This window comes from Corvus cornix, chromosome 2 (genome assembly GCF_000738735.6).
Source record: "Corvus cornix cornix isolate S_Up_H32 chromosome 2, ASM73873v5, whole genome shotgun sequence".
NCBI lineage: Eukaryota > Metazoa > Chordata > Aves > Passeriformes > Corvidae > Corvus > Corvus cornix.
The window spans coordinates 70219659-70242586 of NC_046333.1; the positions used below are offsets into that span (position 1 = coordinate 70219659).

Genomic DNA, 22928 nt, shown 5'->3' on the forward strand with positions numbered 1-22928 from the left:
CAGGAATTCTTTTATGAATCAAAGATTTGTACTGGAACACAAAACCCCCATCTTTCATTGTTGGATAAATTGAAAGCATGTTTATATGCTGTGTTTTGACAGGCATGGAATCACTAAGTGACAAGCAGTCCCTGCTCACAATGTGTTTGTGTTGAGGCTTGCTTTATCAGTTTCCAGTAAGTACTTATTTCTTTAGCTTTCAAAGTACTGTGACTTTTCAAAGAGGAGTTCACAGACCTGAAGTTCCAAATTTTGATGATACAGAACAAACCCAAGGCTTCTTGAAAACAGTTATTTGGAAATGCTGTAGTGTAGCACCTATTACTTGGCTAATGCCTTATGGGATGTAGCAAAGAAGGAACCAGGCTCTTCTCAGAGGTTCCTGTGAGATGACAAGAGGCAATGGGCACAGACTGAAAACATGAAATTCAATCTGAACATAAGAGAGGATTGAGATGGACACTTATGAGGACGGTCAAACACTGATATGGGTTGCCTGGAGAGTTTGTGTAGCCTCTGTTGGTGGAGGCAGGTATTCAAAATCCAACTGGATATGGTCCTGGGCAACCATCACTGGCTTAGCCTGTTTGTATAGTGGGTGAGACCAGATGATCTCAAGTGGCCACTTCTACCCTGACAATTCTCTGGTTCTATAAGGGGTAGCCTGACCTGAGAGCCACATGCTGGTTACCATGAAAATAAAGCAGGGAGGCACAAATGAAGCAGCTCCAGTGTTGCTTGCAGTAGATGAGCTCTGCAGAGACTTACCTTTCCTTCTCTTTCACACTTCTCACCTGTATTCCAAGTCTTACACTGGATTGTATACTCTTCAAGAAAGGTGAGGCTGGGAGTGGCTTGGTACCCAACCCAGCGTGTTTGACCCTTTGCACCTCTCGCCAGCTGGCAGTCACTGTGCTGCAGTTCCTCAGAGAGCCTCAGAGGTTCTGTTTTCCCTTTTCTTGTTTTTCACAGCCTTCATTTACATGTTCTTCCACATCTAAAGAACAAACTTCTCATTAAAGCTGAGTCAATAGCACACATCTGGGCTGCGCTGGGGTAGGTCCTGAGGCACTGGCAACTAAGCTGTGGGTTACAGGTAAGGGAGGGCACTGATTTTAGAAGCAGTACTTTGTACAGGGAGGAAGATGTGGATATACTTTGTTGAAGGGAGATGTAGTTCCAAACAGAATGCCTTTTGGGGAGGTGGAGTGAGTTGTAATTACAGGTGGAATTTTGTTGAGAGTAAATGCTTTTAAAGTACCTCCCTCCTGCATTCAAATCCTGTTTTCTTACGTAATGTTCTCTGACATGTAGTTGGACTACCACAATGGCTGCAAAACTTTATGCTATTCCTTATGGCCACATGGATAACACAAGTGCTGCCCTCCCAAGCCATCAGGGGGAACTGATGCTGCCAGTACAGCATGGCTTGTTCATTATTGTACATGGGCAAGAGGGATGTGTGGAAGGTTCACTTTTTTCACGTTGCTTGTTCACTGTTGAACATGGGCAAAAGGGGTATTTAGAAGGTGCTGTTTTGGGCCATAGCCTCTAGTCAGACTGCTTATTTTTAGTGTGTCATGACAGGTATGTTTAGTAAATGCCTAGGATGGCATGCAGAATAACAGTGTTTGGAGGCCTATTTGAAACCTAGTGAAAATAAGACACCAGTGTATTAAAGTTTCTCAGCTTTGTCAGCTGGGAGACTGTGGTGGTTGATTTGGAATGACAAGAATGGACACTTGCTCCAGTGGTGCAGATTGCAGGATGTCCTAAGAGAACCAAGTAATTTAATGTCTTGAATAACACAAACACAACTTCAAGTTAATTTATTTTATTAAATGCAGCTCATGGTAAAATAATAAGGATAGCGTTAATCAAAATCAAAATTTCCCTGGTGTTTCTGTCAACATCATTAATACCTTTGCTGAGATGCACTCATAAGGTACCAATCAAACATTGGTCAATATTACAGGTGGCAAGGAAGCTTTGCAGATATTAACCAGGAAACAGGTATAATTAAGTAAAATTAAAAAGAGGAAGCAGATTTAAATTCTAACAGGTTTAGATTACATATCAGTAAAAGGTGGTGAGAAGGCATGTTGCTCATCATTTTCTTAGCATTTTTGCTGGTTGGAAATCTCGGCAACCTTAAACTACAGAGTTTAGAAAAATGAGGAAAAAATGCAACGTGATTAGAGGTCAGCAATTTAGTATTAAGGGTTGGACAATTTTCCCACACAGCCTTACTTTTTCTGGAAGCTGAAAGAGCAGGAGAAAATGAATGTGATGTGTTTATATACATGTGGTGAGACAAGGGATGGTAAGGGGCATTCTGAGATTATTCTGGATTTGTATTAAATTTTGTTAATTTCCAACAGTCACAAATTTGAAATTAAGGTTATGAAATAGCATTGTAGTACAAATGCAGGTATCCCAGTGGGGAAAAGAGAGCAAAAAGAGCATACAGATCTCTAGAAGTTTTTTTCTTTTGGGGGCTCTTTTTCCTCTCTGGGAGAGTCAAGAGAATGAACTGCATGTCCCTTGAAGTCAGCATTTGACATAGAGCTAGATGATGGCCTGTGTGCAGAGAGCTTTGTGACTCCACCTTGCTTTTAAACAACAAAGCCAGAAGAACAGATTTGATAAAAGGGAGCAAAATTCTTCACTTTCTTCTCTGTTTAGGACTGTCTCATTAGGACAATGGAAAAGAGCAGTAGAGGGGTGTTCTTATGATGGCTCAGGATGGTTTCTGGATGCTGCCTTCTTTGAGGGGGTTGGGGTGGAAGGAAAAGAGCAATCACTTTCAATAAATGTGGTTACATGGCTTAAGATTGCGATTTTAACACTGCAGTTCACATTGTTCCATTGAACAGTGAACCTTGGCGGCTGTCTGAGAGCAAGTAATAATTCATTCTAGAGGAGAGCAGAATCTACCAAAAAACAGGATGCTCTTGGACTTGTTGTGTCTGATGAAGAAGTAGAAAGGGTGGTCAACCTTAAATTTCAGAGCATGGCTAACAGGTGGACTTGTTACTTCTATAATGACAGCAGTAGCAGCAGCTGCCTCGGTGCCCTTCTCATCAACTGCAACAAAAGACTTGTGAAGAACTTTGGAGATCATCACTTTATCCTCAACCATTCCACTGAAATCAGCATTGATGCTGAAGGCATTGCGCATTCCCATCCCGATCAGATTACTACTGAGGTCATATCTCTCTTCCATTTTGAATTTAGGTAGGTACAGATCCACAAGAGTCTCGGTCATCTTCTTGGAATCAGTCCATTCGGACAGCTTCTCATACTTCAGTTCTCTTTCCAGCTATCGTTTAAGAAAGAAAAGGAACTTGGTGTTTGCAGGGGAAAAACAATTAATTAACTATGAATTAATCAATTTTATGGCAATGTAATGAATTAAACATTTTAAATAGCAAATTTAACATTTAGCTGAAAGCATGTAATAGAAACTGGTTTTACTGATGATCAGAGACAGGGTGTGCAACAAATATTTGAGTCTTAATGCTGCAAAGTTTTGAACAGCACCCTTTCCAAATTCATTGCAAAAGAGAGATGGGAAGGGCAATCAACAGCTGCCATCCCCCGTGGTAGTTCTTTCCTCTCTTTTACTTCAGTCCTGATGTGAATAAAATTGCTGTGTGGCACGTGGTTTGGTCCAGCTCTATAAAAACAGGTGTTAATATTATTGAACATATTTCCTTGACAGCTTTGAAACAAAGTGCTTTCTGTGAAACAAACTGCTACTCTGTGTCCTGGGCACTACACCACCAGATTTCAGCTCAGATCAAATGGAGGAAAGCATGAATGGTATAGACTCCAAGAATTTAACAATCTTGGAATTGTAGTAACTACAGTAGCAGATCTCATTATTGTAGCAAATGCAGTCTCACCAAAATCTTAGTTTTTCATAGAGCAGACAAATGGTGGGAGGGAGAGGGGGAGAAAGAGTGGGAACAATATGGAAATAACCTTCCAGCCCATGGAAAAAAGGTGTCATCTCAGGAAGAACCTGTGTCTTCTTGTGGGATGGTGTCTTTCCTAAATGTGCAAGGAAGGGAGATTTAACCCTTACAGATCATGTAAGATTGGGTGTCAGTCCAGGGGCTACTGAAGAGCTGACCATCTGATGATGCAGTGTTGACTCTCTTCAGTTCCTACCAAACTAAGGGTGCTGAGCATGGAAGAACTTTCTTGGGATTAGATAAGTATTAAAGAAAATTAATTCAGCTAGTGGAGGAGGCCAAACAGCATGACAGCGTGTCCTCAGAAAGGGAGATATGATTGTCAGCCTACCCTTTTTTTTTAATGACTGAGCAGTAATACGAAATGGTTGTAGCATGCTTTCTTACCTGTTCGAGACCCGTAGTGTTGTCTTTGATGTCATCAGGAAGGAGGATGAACATACTGAGTTCGCGTTGCATATATGGCAATTCAATCATTTTGAAATTCATTGTCTCCATGATGAGAACTGGAAATGTATTTCTCATGTACATCATCTTTACAGGCTTGGTCTTGTTCTGGAAATTATTCATTTATAAGTAAGAAATCATTCCTTGAATGGAAGGATGATGATGTCTCAGTGCAGTGCAGAGAGAGGAAACCTTTATAAGCAGCTTTTAAAACAGTGATTTATCATCCATTTCCCAAAGCTTTTCTTGACTGGACAATATTGCTTATCTTGGCATCTGTCCCAAAGCTTTTGGTGGGGGCTGAACTGAGAGATTTTTCTCTTCTCCCCAAAACATGCCCAAGGAGGAAGGAGAAAGAGAGTTAGAAATGTCTGTAGGGCTTAGGGGTATGGAGCAGGCATGGGGTATGGCCTTACAACACTGGCAGAAAAATGGCTGTGGTTTAAGAGGATGAGTGTTGTGCAGTTTATCAGTTGTCTCCTCTGTCTGGTGATAAAAGGTGACCAGCTGATTGCTTGACAAAAGGTAACAGTAGTGTCAGAGCAAAAGGGCTTCTGATGAGAGGAGTTCCTGGCAAGCAGACACCTTGTCAAGAGTATGTAACCTCCCTTAACATTTACATCCCTCCATTCAAGGAAGCAGACCATAATCAGGAGGCAGAAGGTACACTTTGTGGAAGTTGCACAGAGTTCTTGTCTGTAACTGTGAATTCATTAACATCTCTTCTGCATACATGCCATTAATACTGCTTCTAGTCTCATGCAGCCATGCACCAGTTCAGGGCACCCTGTTGCAGCTGTATCTGAGCAGGAATGGTTGTGCCCAGCCTGGCTGCACGGTGCAGAGGCCTGGTACCATACTCACCTGTGACACGCCACGTAGCTCCCATCCATGAAGCCTGGACTCTCAAAATCATGTTTTTACAATTTAGTCATTTTTAGCACTGTTTTATGAAAAGGTCATAAATGACTGTAGTGCTTTTGGAAACAATAGCTGTTATCTGGAGCTCACTAACATTTACCTGAGCACATCCTAATGCTTCAGTGAGCTGACCACTGACAGATTTTGCTGTAACCAGCTTTTCACAGTCTAGTTACCACAGGGATACCTAAAAGACTTACGAAATGGAAAGATTTCAGCAATAGCTGTTGTGATCTGGTTGTTTACAGTAAGACCAATACAGGAGGAACTTACCTTGCTCAGTCGGAAGGGTTGCACCTCTGTAGCTTCTGCCTTAAATTTCACTTCCCATTCTGCCTTGAAGTAAATGGCATTTATCAGGATCAGCTTGGTGGAGTTTGTCACATCTCGTGGACCCAGCAAATTCTTGATTTTTCCTTTTGAAACCAGAAGAGTCAGGTTTCATTCCAGCATAGCACAGTGAGGACATTTTGATCAGTTTTTCTCTCAGTTCAGCTTCTTAGTAAAAAGTCCACACCTCAGTGCCTTACTCCCTAAAATGCTCCCCTGACATAAATCAATGCATTTCTTTACAGACTCCAAAGCTGTTTACTGACCTGTCCTCCTGGCTAACTGACAGGCATTTACTCCTTCCTCCAAAAATGCCTCAACTACATGGCAAGCAGCTAGAAGCAGAAAGCCTCGCTGGCTGGTTACACCAGGTAGAAGGAGGAACACCTCTGCCCAGTGCAGGGTGGTACAACAAGGCAGGTATCCCCACCTGTCCTGGAGCGTGCTGGTGGGCAGAGGTGTCTCTGCCCTCTGCTCTGCCAGCAGTGCATGGGTACAGCACCAGGGCACAGTTGTGCCTGAGGAGCGGCTGCTGCAGAGCACAGCAGAGTCAATGGGAATCTCCCCAAGGAGCTCACTGAGGTCCGGATCAGGTATTTGAAGCTGCTTAAATGTGTGGCTCTTTCTCTGTTCCCCCACCACATCTCTGCTCACTGCCCACATCCACATCAGAAGGCATGACCTGGCTGCTGCAGTAGCACCTGGGGAAGCAAGGGCACCTGCCCAAAGGAAATGGCAGACTGACTTTGTGGGAGAGCAAAGATGTTGGGACTAAGCCCAGCTTACCCTCAGTTTGTTTTTCAACCCAAGCATTGATTTCCTTTCCAGACTGTTCTGGTGCTGTCTTAAAGTTAACCTTGTGTGGCTCTGCTTTGTAGTAGTTCTTACTGAGCTGTATGTATGTCTGAAAAATAACAAAAAAGTGAACAAAAAAGTTCCGTCCTAGAGAAATATACTATTTTTCTGTTCCAAAGAGTTGTTCACTCTTATTCTTGGGCCTAGAGGGCTGCAGGATTCTGATTGTTACTCTCTGCTGGACTGTGGGTTAACAATTAAGAAATAACCAAAGAACAGAATTTTCCCATCTTTTGTTCCAAATTTTATCTGGAAAAGCGAGAAAGGCTCTGCACCTGCTATGGGTGTCTATTTACAATTTTATATATCGGGGGTTCCAATACTATAAGTACACTGCATGAAAAGGAATCCCTACAATACAGTCAATGGACAACGTATCCTTAAATTCTGTAAGCAGACCAACTGGTATTTTCCAGTTAAGCTTATCACTGGAGTCCAGAGCTCTGATTTGCAATATTCAAGGTCAGCTTCAGACCTGTTCTATTGATGGCAAGTAATTAAAAAGCTAAGTATTCTTTGCACTTTGTTGTACTCCTCTCTGACATTTAACTTACAGGCACTAATAGGAAGGTTTTTTCCACATAAATGCGGTTGGCACTTCTCAGTGAGTAGGTGCTTCTGGGTTTGTTGATGGCAGAGAGGACCTTCTTGAAGCCAGAATGGATATCTGCAGCTTGCTTGTTCTCAGGATCCTTGGAAAAAGAAACCAAACGTTCAGCAATTTCATTTTCGCATGAAACTTTCAAAACGTGCTAAGCAATGTATGTGGGAGAGGGATTTGGGTTTGTCTTTCTTAATTTTTATTTTTCCAAGTTCAGCATCACTGAAACTTGCAGGGCTCTGTTCATGACTGGTTTAACTGACTTGACATATAACAAACCTTCCAGACTATCCCAGTGACTCATCCTGTCACGCTTCTGAATCTGAGTGAAAGGAACTGGACTTCAACCTGTTCTGAAGTATGGTTGGGGTTTGTACTTTAAAGTAGGTACTTTAAAGGTACTTTAAAGAGGGGTGCAGACAATAAATACTGGACTCCTAAAGACCTATCTGGACATTTTGATTCTGGAGGTTCTTTATCATGGAGTTTCAGTACTAATGGATACCAATTTTCTTCTCTTTGGTCTCCCCCGAGAAGGCCTGGCCACAGAAGAGGAGGCTTCAGCTCCTGCTCCCTGGGTGAAATGAAGAACCTGCAAGCAGAGTTTCCAAAGGTAAGAAATAGGCATGAAGGACCTTGTGAGACTTAAAGCTGAATGGGGATCAAATGGTTGTCATGTTTCACTCCTTGTGATAACTCACTATGCTCCCTGCTGCTTAGGTGACTAATAAAAGGGATGCTGAAGGTGTAGTGATGATAAATCCCATGGAATAACAATGAGTAGCACCATCCCCCTCCCAGACCACCAACACAGTGCTCCTGTCTGCATGCTGCAAGGTAGAACTCCCTCCCTGTTTCTCCCAACAACAGGAAAGTGTTTGTGCAAATCCAAATGGTTCTCCCCACGATAATAGTACAAAAGCAACCTACCTCTGCCATCTCAGTTGCTGTAGTCCCTTTTGCTCCCAGGTATGTCAGAGCCAGAGCAGCTGATATGCTCCAAGGGGAAAAGAAAATGTTTTTTCCCTTGTTGGTCTCATTCAGCTTGTTGAAAAGATCAACTGTAAACTTGCCAACTGATGTTGAGACCACTTCCATTTTTGCAACCTGGAAGGAGGTAAAAGGCAGAATTGTACTATTTGAATATTTATAATTTTGTACACAGTACACATTAGTGAGAAATGTTCCATATGCAACACAATCCATTTACAACCACTAAAACTAATAGCATAGTTTTATATTTCTCTTCCACACAGATACTGTTTGTCACCTGTTAGAAACAGCAATGTCTTCTAGGTTTTTCGTCCTCTTTTATACAGCTGCAGTTTTCTTTGTATTTCTTTCTGCCTTTGATTTTCAAAGATGTGCAGACTTGTAACCTCTGTATTTCTTTTATTTTTTTGTCCTTAACTAATGATTTATCAAAGCTATGGGAATTCATATGCATTTTTAGTATTGGTTCACAACATGCTCGAGTTTCCCACTACTACATTTTGGATCTGTATAGAATTGACAGCTGATACTGTGAAAGGATTTAGGCATAATTTTTAGGCTCATTTGCTTTTTCTGGCCAGCCACCTATTCTGAGTAGTTTCATGATCAACAAATCTGTTGTTTCCATTTAGACTGATGCAGTTTTATTCATTGTGTACACCTACCACCTCTTCTGTATGTTCCAGGAATTTTGTTTTCCCCAGAAACTGCCAGATGCCTTGGGGTTATGAGTACTCCGGACTTTAAGATACCCAGTAATACCTGTCTCATGTAATTTACTACTCAAGAGACCGGAAATGCTTATATTATTGTTGCTGCTGCTGTTGTTGTTGTTGCTAATTTTTGTATCTGTGGAAAGGAGCAACAGAAATTGTGGGGCAATCTCTGTAGTCTGCAGGTATTTATCAAGTGTTTGGTTTTCAAACAACTACATTCTTTCTGGCAGTCACTGCACCCTCAGGACCAAATCTGTACCACAGAGTGATTTTCTTTCATTGGAGAACACAACCAAGAGACCATCAGGATGGGAATTTCTGTTTTCAACTAGTGAATACTCCTCTGAGTCTCTGATGATGAGCAGTGCTGTGCCTTCACCTCAAGTACAGAATTCCTTTATCAAAATGAAGATTTTAATTGTAATGCAGTCACTGTCCTAAGAAAACTTTCCTGCCTGTGAATAATTCTGCCCCAAATTAGCAGTTTTCCTTAGGCTCACAGATTTATATTCTCTAATGGTTGACATTTAGAAAAACACAAGGCAAGATTACTGCATTATAACATTGATATGGTAAAGTCATTTACCCACACAGTCATGCATGGCACAGGTTGCTTTCTAAAAACATCATAAATTTTACTTAAATTAATTTAAATATTTACCTTTAATCCTGTGAGAGAGAAGACTTAGGTCTTGTCCTCAGGTTCTGTGTTTGTGCATTAAGCAATTTTTAAATTAAGAAATATAGTACTGCTTGCCCCTCCCTTTCCTTTTTATCCACGTGCAGGTTGCTTCCACCTACCCAAAGTTCCTTTCTACAACATCCCCAAAAGGTCTTACGTAATTTTGGCCTCTTTGTTGTCCTGGTCACTTTTCATGTTTAGACATTCCAAAAGGACAATGGAATTAAAATCAGGTCTGTTTTTGCACCACAATAGCCTACTGACAGGATAGCAAAGCAAGTTGCCCATTCCAAAGGTTTTCTGGTGTTGTGGAGATAACTGCTCCGTTGTTTAAAATAAGTGACTACTAAAAAGTTTATACAATAGTTGGTTTTGGCTTCTGGATTTAAGCAGATACTGAGGGTCTGATTCTCCTCTCTGTGACTCCTGGGTTTCAAATGCAGTACCTCAGCATAAAACACCAAACCTAGTGATTGAATTGGACATGGGAGTCCAGCTTCAGATTGAAGATCATTAGGAGCACAGACAGAGGCAAAGTGATGAAGGAGGGTAAAGGATGGACACCCCACTGGTTGTGTTGGTGAAGAAATCTCATTGCAGCTATGCCTGGGAATCATTTGAGACAAATACTGCAAAACCCTGAGTTACTGCACAGTAAGGAGGAGGGCAAGAGCTGAAACAACCCTATTTGAAGGGCCCGAACAAGGACAGAGAGAAAAAGTACAGTGGAGGCAAACATGGCACAGGAGTTGTCACTCGACAATCCCATAAGAGAGGCAGTGATGAAAGAAGAAAGTGGTGGCAACAACTGTAAGACCCTGGAGGGCAGAGAAAGGTGAAGGAAGGGAAGGAAACTCTACTGTGTGCTAAACATTTTGCTGCAAGCCTGATTACAGAAACAGAGCGGGTTAAGAATTCCAAAAAATGGCAGAAATCAATGTTGTGCAAGGCAGTGAAGAAATTACAGAAATTAAACAAGTGCTAGTTTCAGTATGGTGAATAAGTCCTCAAGAAATCTGGATAGGAGATAAGTCAACTGAATGGTTAGGTGGTGGGAAAGCCCAAACCAGGAGACTCCCAAGTCCCAAAGATATATGCTGTGAGCAAGCTAGCTGCCTTTGCTAGTTAAGATGCAAGTATGCCATGCAGGATTAGAAAGGGAGATGGCAAGGCAGAGTGGCTTTTGACAAGAGAGAAAAAAAAAAATCACACTTATTAGTTGAAAGGGGCATCCAGAGATCAACCTTGTGCTTGGAGCAGGGCCATGAGTAGATGAGGTTAGCCATAGCCCTTCCAGTGATGTAAATTCCACAATCTCTCTGAGCAACCTTCTGCAGTGTACTGCTGCTCAACATGGGAAAGAGTTGTTCTCTAATGTACCACTCACCTTTCACTGTTGTGGCCATTGCCACTCAGTAATGATCTGGCACTGCCAAAAGGACTTCAAGTGGGTCATCTTTGCAATCATGCTTAAAATAGTGAAGGAGAGAGAAAAGGTGACTCACATTTCCATGGACTTTAAAGGCCTGAGTGAGTTTGTGTGCTTGTTGTCATGGTTTTGTGCCTCCTTGGCCTTTCAGGTGTGGCCTTTCTTTCTTTATTCCCAAGGCATATCAGGAAGTGCTTAAGAGGCTTGTCCATGGGGACATGCAGCTCTTCCATGAGGTGAAGGAGAGCATGGAACTGGACATGAATGCACAGGGATCCAGTGTTATGTTTCAAGACTGAGACAGGCAGAAGGCAATCCTCTTGGGACTCTATAGGGATAGCACTTGCTTCATGACACTTTTCCTATGTTCCTTCCCGTTTGGAAAGTCAGAGCCAGAAGGGACCCTGGAAGCAGCTGACCACTTGAAAGAAAAGAGAAAGGACTGAGTGACAGTCAGCAGTCTCTTCTCTGCCAGGAAAAGGGAGTCCTGCTGTTTCAAGAAGATGTTTTTCTAGTAAGATGCTGTTGTTGCGTGCAAGTCCATTAAGAAACTTGGTCCTTTGCTCTCTGTTGTGAATTCAGATAGTCAGGATCATTCCCTGCAAACATGCATGAGTGATCAGGACACTCTCTTAGGAGAAGGAGCTGTGGCAGGAGTAAGTATGACCTGGGACATTCATATTTGTCTTCCAGAAAGCACTTAGGGCTTTAGTATTACTTATATTAGTATTAGACTTGATTCTCCCATTTGATCTTGCCTCAAACCAGTAAAGTAAGTGGCAAAGTAAAATGAGGGCAAAGCAGTGCAGTGCTAGGCTGGAAACAGTGTAGTATGGGTGAAAGGTTACAAAGGAGAAAGTTCCCTCCAGTTCTATAGTGTTGTTACATGTTTTTCAATTTCTGTGGGACAGAGATTAGAAAGTACATGTGTTGGCCCCTTTTAGAGAGAAAAAGAAGCACCAATATCAGGAACACAGAGGATTTTGCAGGTTTATTTCATTACCAGCTCTGCCAGGCTGCAAAGTTGGTAAAAAGCTGACAAGAATGTGGGTGAGGTAGCCTTCCTGGGGAGCATCAGCATGAGCTGAAACAATCGAGAGGCAGCAACAAGAGCAGGGAGATTTTCCTGTTTCTTTGCTTCTTAGGTACCAAAACAAGTATATTTAAAATGATCAGTGCAGTCTGTTCTGAATTGTGGATGCTCTGGTTCAGAAAGTGCTGAAAAGACACAGTAATGTTCTTTACACAGTTGGGTACTTGCAGTGTAGTGCTAGCATTTTGGGGTTCTTTGGCTAGGAAAATGACCCAGAGGCATGAATTTGAGGTTATTTTTAATAAATACTCTCTTCTAACATTGAGAGATTTGTCAACAGTACAGGAAAATTAAGAAGTGCACAGACTATTGAGATGATCCTTGTGGTGTGTATTTAGTTCATTGTTGTTGTTGCAATAACCTGTTTAGTAATCGAGTTTCTACGGGGAAGAAAACCTTCCCAAGAAGAGGATAGTCTTGGTCTTGTTGTGCCTGATAAAGAAGAAGAAAGGGTGATCTGCCACAAAGATAACAGTAGCACCAAGACTTCGTGATGCCAGTGTTGCTGAACTGGCAGCTGCTGCCTCTGTGCCTTCTTCATTGACTTCCAGGTAACACTTGTGAAAAACTTGTGACAAAAACAGATCACCAGTCTTGGACATTGCTGTGAAATCAGCTTGACCTTCTGTGAAGGCATCTTGTATGCCCATCCTGCTCAAAGTAGATTTGAGGTCGTATTTCTCTTCTAACGTGAACCTGGGCAGATAAACTTCCATGTTCATTTTCTCCATTAGTTCTGGATTGGTCCATGCAGACAAGTTTTCAAAGGTCAATTCTCTTTCTAGCTGCAGTTAGTAAAAAGAAAATTAGAAAATTAAAAAATGTTCAAAAACCTGTGCCCCAAGGGCTATTTCTTCTCTTTTCTTAAATGCAGAACTTTTCAAGAGCTTGTAAGAGTACAAGAAAAACAGTAATGAAACAGTTTGGAGATCTTTTTGACTAAAGGAGAATGTTTTTCTATTGTATATCAATGCAGTATTTGAACTGTTCTCAGTAACTGTCAGGGAATATAGCAGAGCTACAATAGTCTAGTTGGTTCTCTGGTCCCAGGGCTGTTTTCCCCACATTTTAGAATTTACTGAAAAGAGCTTCCCCTCCCAAACACACACACCTTATAAATGACAATTTCTTAAGGGTTTGTTATCCAAAGGCAGAATCAGACACTTTTTACAGAAGGTGGCAGTGTCCACCTAGGTCTGAACATAACAGAGGCTGCCCAATTTTTGGTGGGGTTTTTTTGGAATGAAATCACATCTGTCCAAATTGGTGCAGACAGTGGATCTCAGCAGTGCTGGTTTTCTGTCCTCCTTTTTGTTTGGCTGGAAAAGGAGCAATCTTATGGGGTTTGGGTTACCTGTTTCCGGGACTGATCAACATTAGAAACCACAGACATGCTAGCTTCCAAGACTAAGAAATATATTCTGAGCTCCAAGAGCTTCAAGCTCACAGTAGTAAACCAGATTTGGGATTTGTGTTACCTTGAGCCTGATCATTACCCTCCTTCCTGGACACATGACTGCAGCTTGGTATTTTACCTCACACATGCATAAAGTAAGTAAATAATGTCACTCTTACTTTTTTGCATGATTCTCAGGTTTTTTACCTTTTGTAAGCCAGCGATGTCACTTGGTAGCAGGATAAACATGCTGAGGTCATTGTTGACGTATGGAAGCTCAAGAACATCAGCCTGAACTGATTCTATGTAGTTTAAGTTAAACTTATCTCTCAGGTACATCATGGGCACTGGTTTAGTTGTATGCTGCAACAAATCAAATCAAATGTTTTACATTTGTACTCTGAACAGTAAAAGGACTGAGTTAAAGTAGCACAGTGCATGTTTATTGTAAATACAATAAGTCCTCTACAAACTGCCCAATGTGTCTGAGACATCCTTATGGGCAGGACACAGAACACAGGATCTTCAGAGGACCCCTGCTCTTCTGGAAAGGAACTGGGAGGCATGGCCTGCTGTCTGAGCTGTCTCAGATGACACCAATTATAGGAAACTCTATGCCACTCTGATTTGTTGAATGGTTAAAAGTGAAAATGTAAAAAACTAACCCATTCAGTTTTGTTCACCTCTTTGTTTTTCCTGCCTTCAGAGAATGGAAGCTTGTTTGAAGTCAGCTTCTGACAACTTACTTGTGGCTCAGGGCCAGGTATGTGTGTGCAGTCTTAGTGCTGAAGGTGTGGTGAAGAAAATACAGTGTATGCTTTAAATGAAATAACTGTCATGCCACATGGATTTAAAGGGCGACAGGATTTCTACCACCTGGCTCCCCCCCCCCCCCCCATCTTTTTCAGGTTTTTCCACCTGCAGTGTAGGAAATAGGGCAGTATATTGCCATACCATGTTTATTCTGAAAGGTCTCTGCCTGGTAGCTTCAGCTTCAAACTTTGTTGCCCAGTTTCCTTTGAAGTAGAGTGCGTTTATCAGGACTAGCCTCGTGAGTGAATCTACAGATCCAGGAGGCAGCAGATTTTGGATTTTACCTAGAGAAAACAGAGGGACATTCACACATCTGTGCAGTTTCATTGTTTCAGTTTAAGTGCTGGCACAGTTTTTGGGGATATAAACCATGGAAATATTAAGTGCTGCCATAGCACCCATCTGTCTTGAGATTCCTCGCAAATATGTAGTTACTGGGGTAATCTTGATTTACACAAAGAAGAATAAGGCATATTCCTCATACATTGAGATGGAGGACACTAATTTCAGTAAGAGTTTGTCAGTAGATGAGTAATTTAGAAAAGTCTGATTTACCTTTCTGAGGTGAATTGTTTACCTGCCATGGGTCCCATGGGTACAGAGAAGCTAAAATGGCTTCTTTTTGATTTGGAGAGGAGAGGCTGGAACTTACCTTCAGTCTGTTGTTCCACACTGGAATTGATGTCTCTCCTGATTTCATCTGCTGCTCCCACAAAGTCGACTGACTGTGGCTCTGCACTGTAATATCTCTTGGCTAACAGTAAGTATTCCTGCAGTGCAAGAGAGACACCTGACTTAGGTTTGTTGCCTGCCAATATGAGTACTACTACAGCAAGAGATAAAAATTATGTGGACACAAGCACAGTGTTTTCTCAAAGGAACAAAGTATTTTTTAATGGAAACATTCAATTTAAACATTCTCATCTAACTACATATAAAAATCACTGTGAGATTAGGTACACACCCAAAAAAACTAAAATTTTATGCCCAAAGTCTAAGGAAAAGTATCCTAGAAAGTATTCACATTAAGGATAATAGCATAATTTGCAAATGTAGTGAAAATATTTAAAAGTATATGGCTTATGTTGCCATAGGTAGATCATGAAGATTAAATGACACTGCATAATCTGAATAAAAGTCTTACCTTACTGAAAGGCAATGATTTTTCTCCATATAACTGGCTGACACTTTTAAGCAGGTAATTTTTAGTGGGTTGGTTGATTTCAAAGCTGAGTGCTTTAAATCCAGTATGGATATTGTCTGATTTGCCAACTTCTGTCTTGAAGAAAGAGAAAAAAAAAAAAAAAAGAGGACATTTTTCATCTGTTGTGTAAAAATCTCAGTTTTTTCCTTCACACAAATCCAAATAAATTATTTCTCTTCAGGTGATCTGTTACCTTTATTACAACAGAAGAAGTGCTCTAAACTGGACAGCTATTAAAAGAATCATTTTAAAGTATTAGAATTTGCAGATGCGGCATAGACACTGTGGGCATCTTGGAATGCAAGTGTTAAGAGCCTGAACTATGTAAAATATTTGAGGGTTTGTAAGTGGAGATTGTGAAACTTTGGATATTCAGAAAATGAGAGTCAGAGAGTAATTCTTACACAATGCACAAAGATTTGGCTCTATTGCTCCCTTAATTTATGAAAGTCTGAAGTGTTACATGGAAGGTTTGCCTCTGAATTTCTTAATCTCTCTCTTAGTATTTTGTGGTTCGTTTTTTTTTAATGTTTCAGTAATTGCAGTAAATTCTTTATATTGAAGTGACAGGATTAAATGGATGTGGGCTCAGACTCTCCAATGAGCTCAAGGAAGAAGCTCTGAATTAGTAAACTAAAAGTCTGTGCCTGTGCTGTATTCACGTCACAGTTATATCAGAATCAGAGGCACGAACAGACCCTTAAATCTTCAGAGTGTTAGAACCCATAGCACTCTGTAATTCTTACAGTTCGGGCAAGCGTTACTCATGAGGAGCAATCCCTCTCCTGTTCATGCAGTGCAAATGAGATGTTGACATAAAACCTAAAATAAATCTTCCCAACATGGGATTTGGCTGTGGGATGCAGATCCATTCATCAAAACTAGCAGCAGTTGGGGTTTTGTGGGCAGACTGCAGGGAAGCAGCTCACCCCCCTAAAGAATAAGGATGATTGAAAAGAGCAGGAAGAAGAGTTTGACATCACCATGTTTGAATTGTCAGTGAGGAAAACTATCAACTCAGAGGAATTCCATTTGCTTTTCTGTATTTTTCTGCTATGTTAGATTATGTATACATTGGGACAAGACGCCTGCCAGTATGGCAAAGATTTAGCTCAGGAATGTAATGATTCCCATTTCTCTAAGATTTATTGTGGGCAACTGGTCTACTTTGGGAAATTCCAAGACATAGATTTATATTGTTAACTTCTTGATTGAAATGGAGACTAATTTCTGAAACATATCATGCATAGGTCACCAGGAAAAGTTAATGTTCTGGTTTTTGTTGTCGTGATGCTGTAATCAAATATATGGAAGAGCAACTCTTTTCTTGGGATTAGGTTTCTGAGGTAAGAACTGTGCTAGCTTTTGTATAGTAATAGTCTGAGAAAGAAATCTGCCCTCAGAGCTAAAAGAAATAGATCAAGAGATCAATTGAGCATCAAATGTTAAATTTTGCAAATCTGAGGTTAGATTGTGCAATTCTGTGTAAAAGGGAGAAGCACGTAGTAAGTGTTGCATTAGGTGAAGGTATCACAGGATGCTGCACCAATTAATTGTGTACACAAAATCTGAGAAAGACAAACATAAGCAAATGTAAATGTGGAAGGAAAACACAAGCAGGAGAAGATGTGACCATGCCCATAGCTTGATCACCAGCTTGGGTGACATACCTTCTGGAAACATGCACGTCGATTTGATAGACTCTCTTCTGTTCTGGAGTAGACATGCATTCTTATGGTTGTGGTGACATTTTTGGCTCCTTCAGCTTTGTTAAAGTGAAGTACCTGTAGTAGGAAAAGAAATAATAAATGTAACAATAAAAAATTTGCTATTTCAGTGACATTTTTCAGTGACATTTTTCAGTGATGTCATGGGGACTGGTAATGAGGAGAGTCTGGCTCAGATTTTGTTCTTGTGTCCAGTCCTTACTGAATATGAAATCTTTGGTTAGGTCCTGATGCCCATGTGTACAAAATGGCTTCTGCAAACTAAGCTGAGGGCTGCAGGGAAAAACTCTTATGTACGTGGCCTTCATTGAGGAATCTGCCTGCTTTAAGTTATGCTCTGGGATGACCAGTTAATACCTGGAAAGAGCCAATCACCTCCGGATGGAGTCTACCAAAGCAGAAATCTAAATGGAGCTCTGCTATGTGTCAGAAAGCCTGAAAAATTGTGCAGGCAGTTCCATGCCTTAAATCCCTTTCTCTGGGCTTGTTCACTACCCAGGCAACAGAGGGGTGCAACCAACCTTGGAACAGTTTTCAGAAGAGCTGTGCCCTTTGTTTTGTTTTGTTTTCCCTTCATCCTAACAGAAGATCACTCCTTTTCTACCCTACTGGGTCTCTTTTGTCCTGTAAATCAGGAGTTAGGTCACTGCCTTAGCATGTGGGACAACTTCTGCCTTAGCAGATGCAAACTCACAAACCTCCCCTCCTACAACAGGAGCCAGGTACCTTCATTAGGTGTTTGGTAACCATGCATTGGGGCTGTTCTCACTGTCCCCTGACAACACCACGAGCTTTGAACAAGTGTGACATGACAATTTCAGTCAGTAATTTTGCCTGTGAAATACATACCCCAAAGAAAGGGTTGTAGTCTCAATGTGGTTTTTCTCTAATCTTGTAGATGTGGATTTATGTTTAGCAAAGCGTAAAATTTAAAATAACTTTAGGGGAGAGTCCTCAAAACTCTATACATAATACGGCTTTCCTCTGTTCCATCACAGCAAATTTCTGGCATGGAGGACATTAGTCCAAGAGATCAACTCTTTCAGACAGCTACTTTTTGAAGCCTAGACTCACCTTTGCCATCTGATCTGCAGTGTTACCTTTGGCTCCCAAATAAACAGTAGCCAGGGCAGATGAAATACTCCAAGGAGAGAACAATATATTCTTGTCACCATCTTCCTGACATTGCTGTTTGAAAAAGTCGAGAGCAAAGCTTGTGTTTGCTTTATTCAATGCATCCATTGTCCTGAAGTGGCACAGAAAGGGAGAAAATATGCTATTAACGAAACAATAACTATGATTGCTATTTGTTTAGAAGTTCCTCTTCACTGTTGGAACTTTTTTGTGATTTAAAGACTTTCTAAAATTGCCTATATGAAGAATGAGGAGCATTAACTATTATAAAGTCACATAAAGTTTAGCATGTCCTGTTTCACTGATGGCACTAGCTATCATTTTTAGGGATGAACCAGCCTCTAGCTGTGTTTCATATTTGTTCACCAGGAAATTTATTGCACTGTCCTTTACAGAATCTTGGAGTGACAGTTGATAGCATTATTCAGCAAAGCCGGCTCTAGAGACTATTGAGAAACTGTCTCTTATGAAAAATGTTATGCTTCAATTTGTTCAAGAGCCTTTTGATGCTCATCTCTGTAGTGAACCAAGACCCTGGTAACAATAGCAGTCAAAGTATTCCTTTAGGTCAAGACAAAACACTCCTTCCTCTACTTGAGCAAGCACTGCCCCAACTATTGCATGCTAAGCATCCTGAATTACCTTTCTGACTTTTAAAAATGTTCTGAAACCCTGTCTTACAGCACCAGCCCAGATCCTAGCTTCCCAGTTCTTCTGCAATACAAGCTTTCCATATTCAACAGGCCACAAGGGCTGCTATTTATCATTTGCCTTGAAGGTTTAGCTGAGGGTTCTAGTCAGGGACTAAGAGTATTTCAGTTGGTATAGGATGGCCTTAGAATAAAAGATAGTTTTTGACCCTAGTAACTTGCAAACCAGGAGCTAAACTGATAATTCTAGGGACTAAAGAGTACAAGAACAAATTAGCTGACTTAAGAAACACAGCGGTTCTTAGTCTGCTATGATATATATGCTAGTCAGTGAGCTCTAGAAATTACAGAACTCTGAACAATAAGTTGCTCTTCCTGTATGTTTTTAAGACCTTCATCTTCTAGACTATGCCTGTGTAATCTTAGTTAATTACTTTTCCAAGCATTAGTTGTTTCCAGTTCAAATACCTGCTTCCTTTTTTCCTATGCATTTGTCAACAAAGCAACAACAGTCAAGAACAAGTGAAATAAATAGTGTCTAGAAATCATTACAGTACCTTATTTTGTGCAGGGAGAAACACTGCTGCTCTGGGTGTCTCCAAGGTTTCTGCAGCTCACATGAAGGGTAGGATGAATTTATAGTGTGCCTGGCCTGTTCTGCAAAGGTTTTTATGACTCATAATTCTGCAATGTAATATGCCCTGTAGGCCACATCCCTGTGGAAGAACTGAATCACCTCAGAGTAAGATGTGAAATGATGGTAAGAATGATACCATACAAGAGCTTTACAAAACTGACTGCTTAAGTATTTCTGTAAACACTTTTGTGGCAACAGGCTAGTAACAACTTGAATCCACACTACTTTGAACAATCTTTCTTTTGTGGTTTGGAGAGTTTAAAAAAAGGCAGTCGCTGACCTACTTCTTTTATGGTTTTTCTAACAGAATTTATCTCTTAGAAACAGACAGAAAAAAAGGAAAGTGACTTCTTGTGTGTGAGTTTTTTCTACTGCCCACTTCCTTCTGAGAAAGAATTTGTCATTCCTGGTGGGTTTCTGTTTTAGAAAAATGGGGTTTGTTAATCTTGAAGGATTCTAAGACTGTACAGCCAGGGAAACTCTGTAACTGTGAGATGGGAAGGTTCAGAGACAGGCACCAGACCCTTGCTTGTATTAACAGTGGGCAACATCACTTGAACTTCGTGTAGGTCTTAGATTAGATTTCATTTCTGTTTCCCCACCCAGTCTGGAAGCTGTTTGACCCATGTAGCACATCAGAGATCTATTCTTTATTTTCCATTCCAGAAATGAATATTCTGTCAAATCCTCTTTTTCTTCTTTCCTGGACTACTAAAATACATCTTTCCCTGGTTTTCCTTGCAACCATGCTGTTCCTGCTTCTGTAGCCCTTCCTGTATCTGTCCATCCCCACTCTGACCCCTAACTGAAACACCCTGTAAAATCCTGCCTTGCCCTTTATTTAATTTTTTCTCTCTACGCTGTTGATACCTCTGCCCTGAAAACCTGAATAGGAATTTGATACCTCCCCAACACTGAGCAGAACTCACTCACAAGGTCTGTTTCCTCCACATAAACTCCATTTGGAGAGCTTTCTTCTCACCTGCTGTCTGTGAGCATACATTTAACGTGGACTTATGTTGCAGGGCAGAGGTTTTCATGAAGGATCTCATGATGAGGAATGAACCATGGAAATGCCTGCAAAATTTGGTGCAGGGTGTAGGAGGGTACAGCTGCAAAGGATCCCTTGACAATAGTGAAACTTCTATATCAATGTAACTTGGGAATTGAAAGCTTTGCTGAAGTTGTTTTCCTACCTGTGAGGAGCCACATTACTTTAATTGGATGGTGTTTTCCTGCCCCTCAGGTATTTTGAAATGGTAGCTATGCAAAAGGGGCATGTTTCAGTGTGAGTTGTAATTAGATGTATATATTGTTTTCCAGAGAGCAGCATAGTGTAGGAGAGATATTCACTGCAGAACTAATTGCTCCCATTGCACCTGGGAAAGCTGTAATCTGTTTACATTGGCCTTAAATGGTTTCCAAAGCATAAATGATTTGAGTAATCCTTGTAAATTTAGCCCTGTTGTTGAAGAGTGATAGATACCCTGAAAAGACTTCATCCCTTAGAGCAATTGCTGTGGGTTTTCTGGTTATAAAGCGGGGGTGAACTTAATTTGCTAACTAGTGCTACTGCTTGCTGCCTTACAAGAGGTGACTGGGGTGTTCTGTTTACACAGAAATTCTGGGTTAGGCTGAATGAGAGGTTTGTTCTTTTGCACAAGGTTTCACAGCTACCTTTTTAGAACACTGAGTAACTAAAATTATACTCATCTCAGAAGACAAAATATGCTTTATCAATGTGATGGATTGATAATATTTTCTAATATCCCTTTAAACTAGCATCACTGGAGGACACAGCTCATTGGATGGTGCTACTGCTGACTCAGTAGCAGTGGTACTCTCACTCCCACTCCTTACCAAGTCAACACAGTAGCACACTAGAAGACTTATATTTGTGTTAATAGTGTTCTTCCTGTGGGAAGTAAACCTGTGGTCCCTTTCACTGCAGTCATTCATGTTTCCATTTGGTTAGGACAAATATTGGCAGGATACCAGTGCCCTGGCCAAATCTCAGCTATATAAAGGCATTTTGTGTTCCTCCAGTTTCAGTGTAACTTTGCACACGTCATTTTGACTTTCCTACACAGTGTGTTGCTCTGTTCATTAGTGCCTGGGTTCAGGAGTAGATGATGTGTTTGATGTCTGAACAGAACATTATAAAGTGCCCTATGAAAGTTCTTAAGGGTCTTGAGAAAAAGACTTGCTGTCACAGAAAAATGGTAGCTTCTGCTCTGACACAGTATTTTTAGGGTACAACTTTCCATGGCTGGTTTTCATGCTCATTGGTAGATTATTTTAGCTGTCCACTCTGTATAGCTCTTGGAAATCTTATTTAATTCAGAACTAACGTGTTCTATATTTCAGGTAGATCAGAAGAAAATGTGGTGTTTGAAGGAAAGCTCTTCAGTTTCCCTGACATCCTCAAGTGTTTTTTACAAGTAAAAGCACTGTTTATTTACTTGGCAGGGAAGAATTTCTGATTCAGCCAGCAGAGCACTCTATTCAAGTTTTTGACTCAGCCAGAGCAGGCCAGTAGATTTTAAACATGAAAGGAATTTAAATGTCCCCAAAGTCTTAAAAGGATTTTAGGATATACAAGGAGCAGGGGGAGGAGAAGGGTTTTGAAATCTGAGAATATTTTAATCTCTTTGTAGGTGTGATTTTTTTTTTTTTTTTTTTTTTAATCTCTCTGTGATTTAAATTTAAAAACTAAGGAGGATGGGGGCATAGAAAATGAGACAATAGTAAGAGTGATAAGCGCTCTATTCTGCATTGGCGTGGCCTCACCTTGAATACCGTGTGCGATTTGGGAACCACAATATAAAAAAGACATTGAGCTATTGGAGAGTGTCCAAAGGAGGGCCATGAGGGTGGTGAGGGGACTGGAGGCAAAGCCGTATGAGGAGCGACTGAGGTCGCTTGGTCTGTTCAGCCTGAAGAGGAGACTGAGGGGAGACCTCATTGTGATCTTCAACATCCTCACAAGGGGAAGTGGAGGTGCAAGTACTGATCTCTTCACTCTCATGACCAGTGACAGGACTTGAAGAAACAGCATGGAGCTGACTCAAGGAAGATTTAGGCTGGATATCAGGAAAAGGTTCTTCACCCAGAGGGTGGTTGGGCACTGGAACAGGATCCCCAGGGAAGTGGTCACAGCACCAAGCCTGTCTGAGTTCAAAGAGCATTTGAACAACACTCTCAGGGCACATGATGTGACTCTTGGAGTGTCCTGTTCAGGGCCAGGAGTTGGACTCAATGATCCTGATGGGTCTCTTCTACCTCAGCGTATTCTATGACTAGAAACATAACATTTTCTG

The 22928-nt window shown here is 41.0% G+C and overlaps 2 protein-coding genes across 2 annotated transcripts; both read right to left on the reverse strand.

Annotated features, from left to right (window-relative positions):
• Positions 1–1818: 1818 nt before the first annotated feature.
• On the reverse strand, positions 1819–9574 carry LOC104698152 (heterochromatin-associated protein MENT-like). The gene is made up of 8 exons (XM_010413334.4): positions 9505–9574; positions 8065–8241; positions 7640–7726; positions 7088–7225; positions 6465–6582; positions 5622–5764; positions 4368–4535; positions 1819–3322 (listed from the first exon to the last, which is right to left on the reverse strand). Exons 2-8 carry the CDS (start codon positions 8230–8232, stop codon positions 2912–2914), a joined length of 1233 nt encoding a protein of 410 aa, XP_010411636.4. The 5' UTR covers positions 8233–8241; positions 9505–9574; the 3' UTR covers positions 1819–2911.
• Positions 9575–11919: 2345 nt separating this feature from the next.
• On the reverse strand, positions 11920–19619 carry LOC104698153 (serpin B10-like). The gene is made up of 8 exons (XM_010413335.4): positions 19529–19619; positions 18262–18433; positions 17131–17244; positions 15401–15535; positions 14909–15026; positions 14398–14540; positions 13651–13806; positions 11920–12832 (listed from the first exon to the last, which is right to left on the reverse strand). Exons 2-8 carry the CDS (start codon positions 18427–18429, stop codon positions 12428–12430), a joined length of 1239 nt encoding a protein of 412 aa, XP_010411637.1. The 5' UTR covers positions 18430–18433; positions 19529–19619; the 3' UTR covers positions 11920–12427.
• Between the last annotated feature and the right edge of the window lie 3309 nt (positions 19620–22928).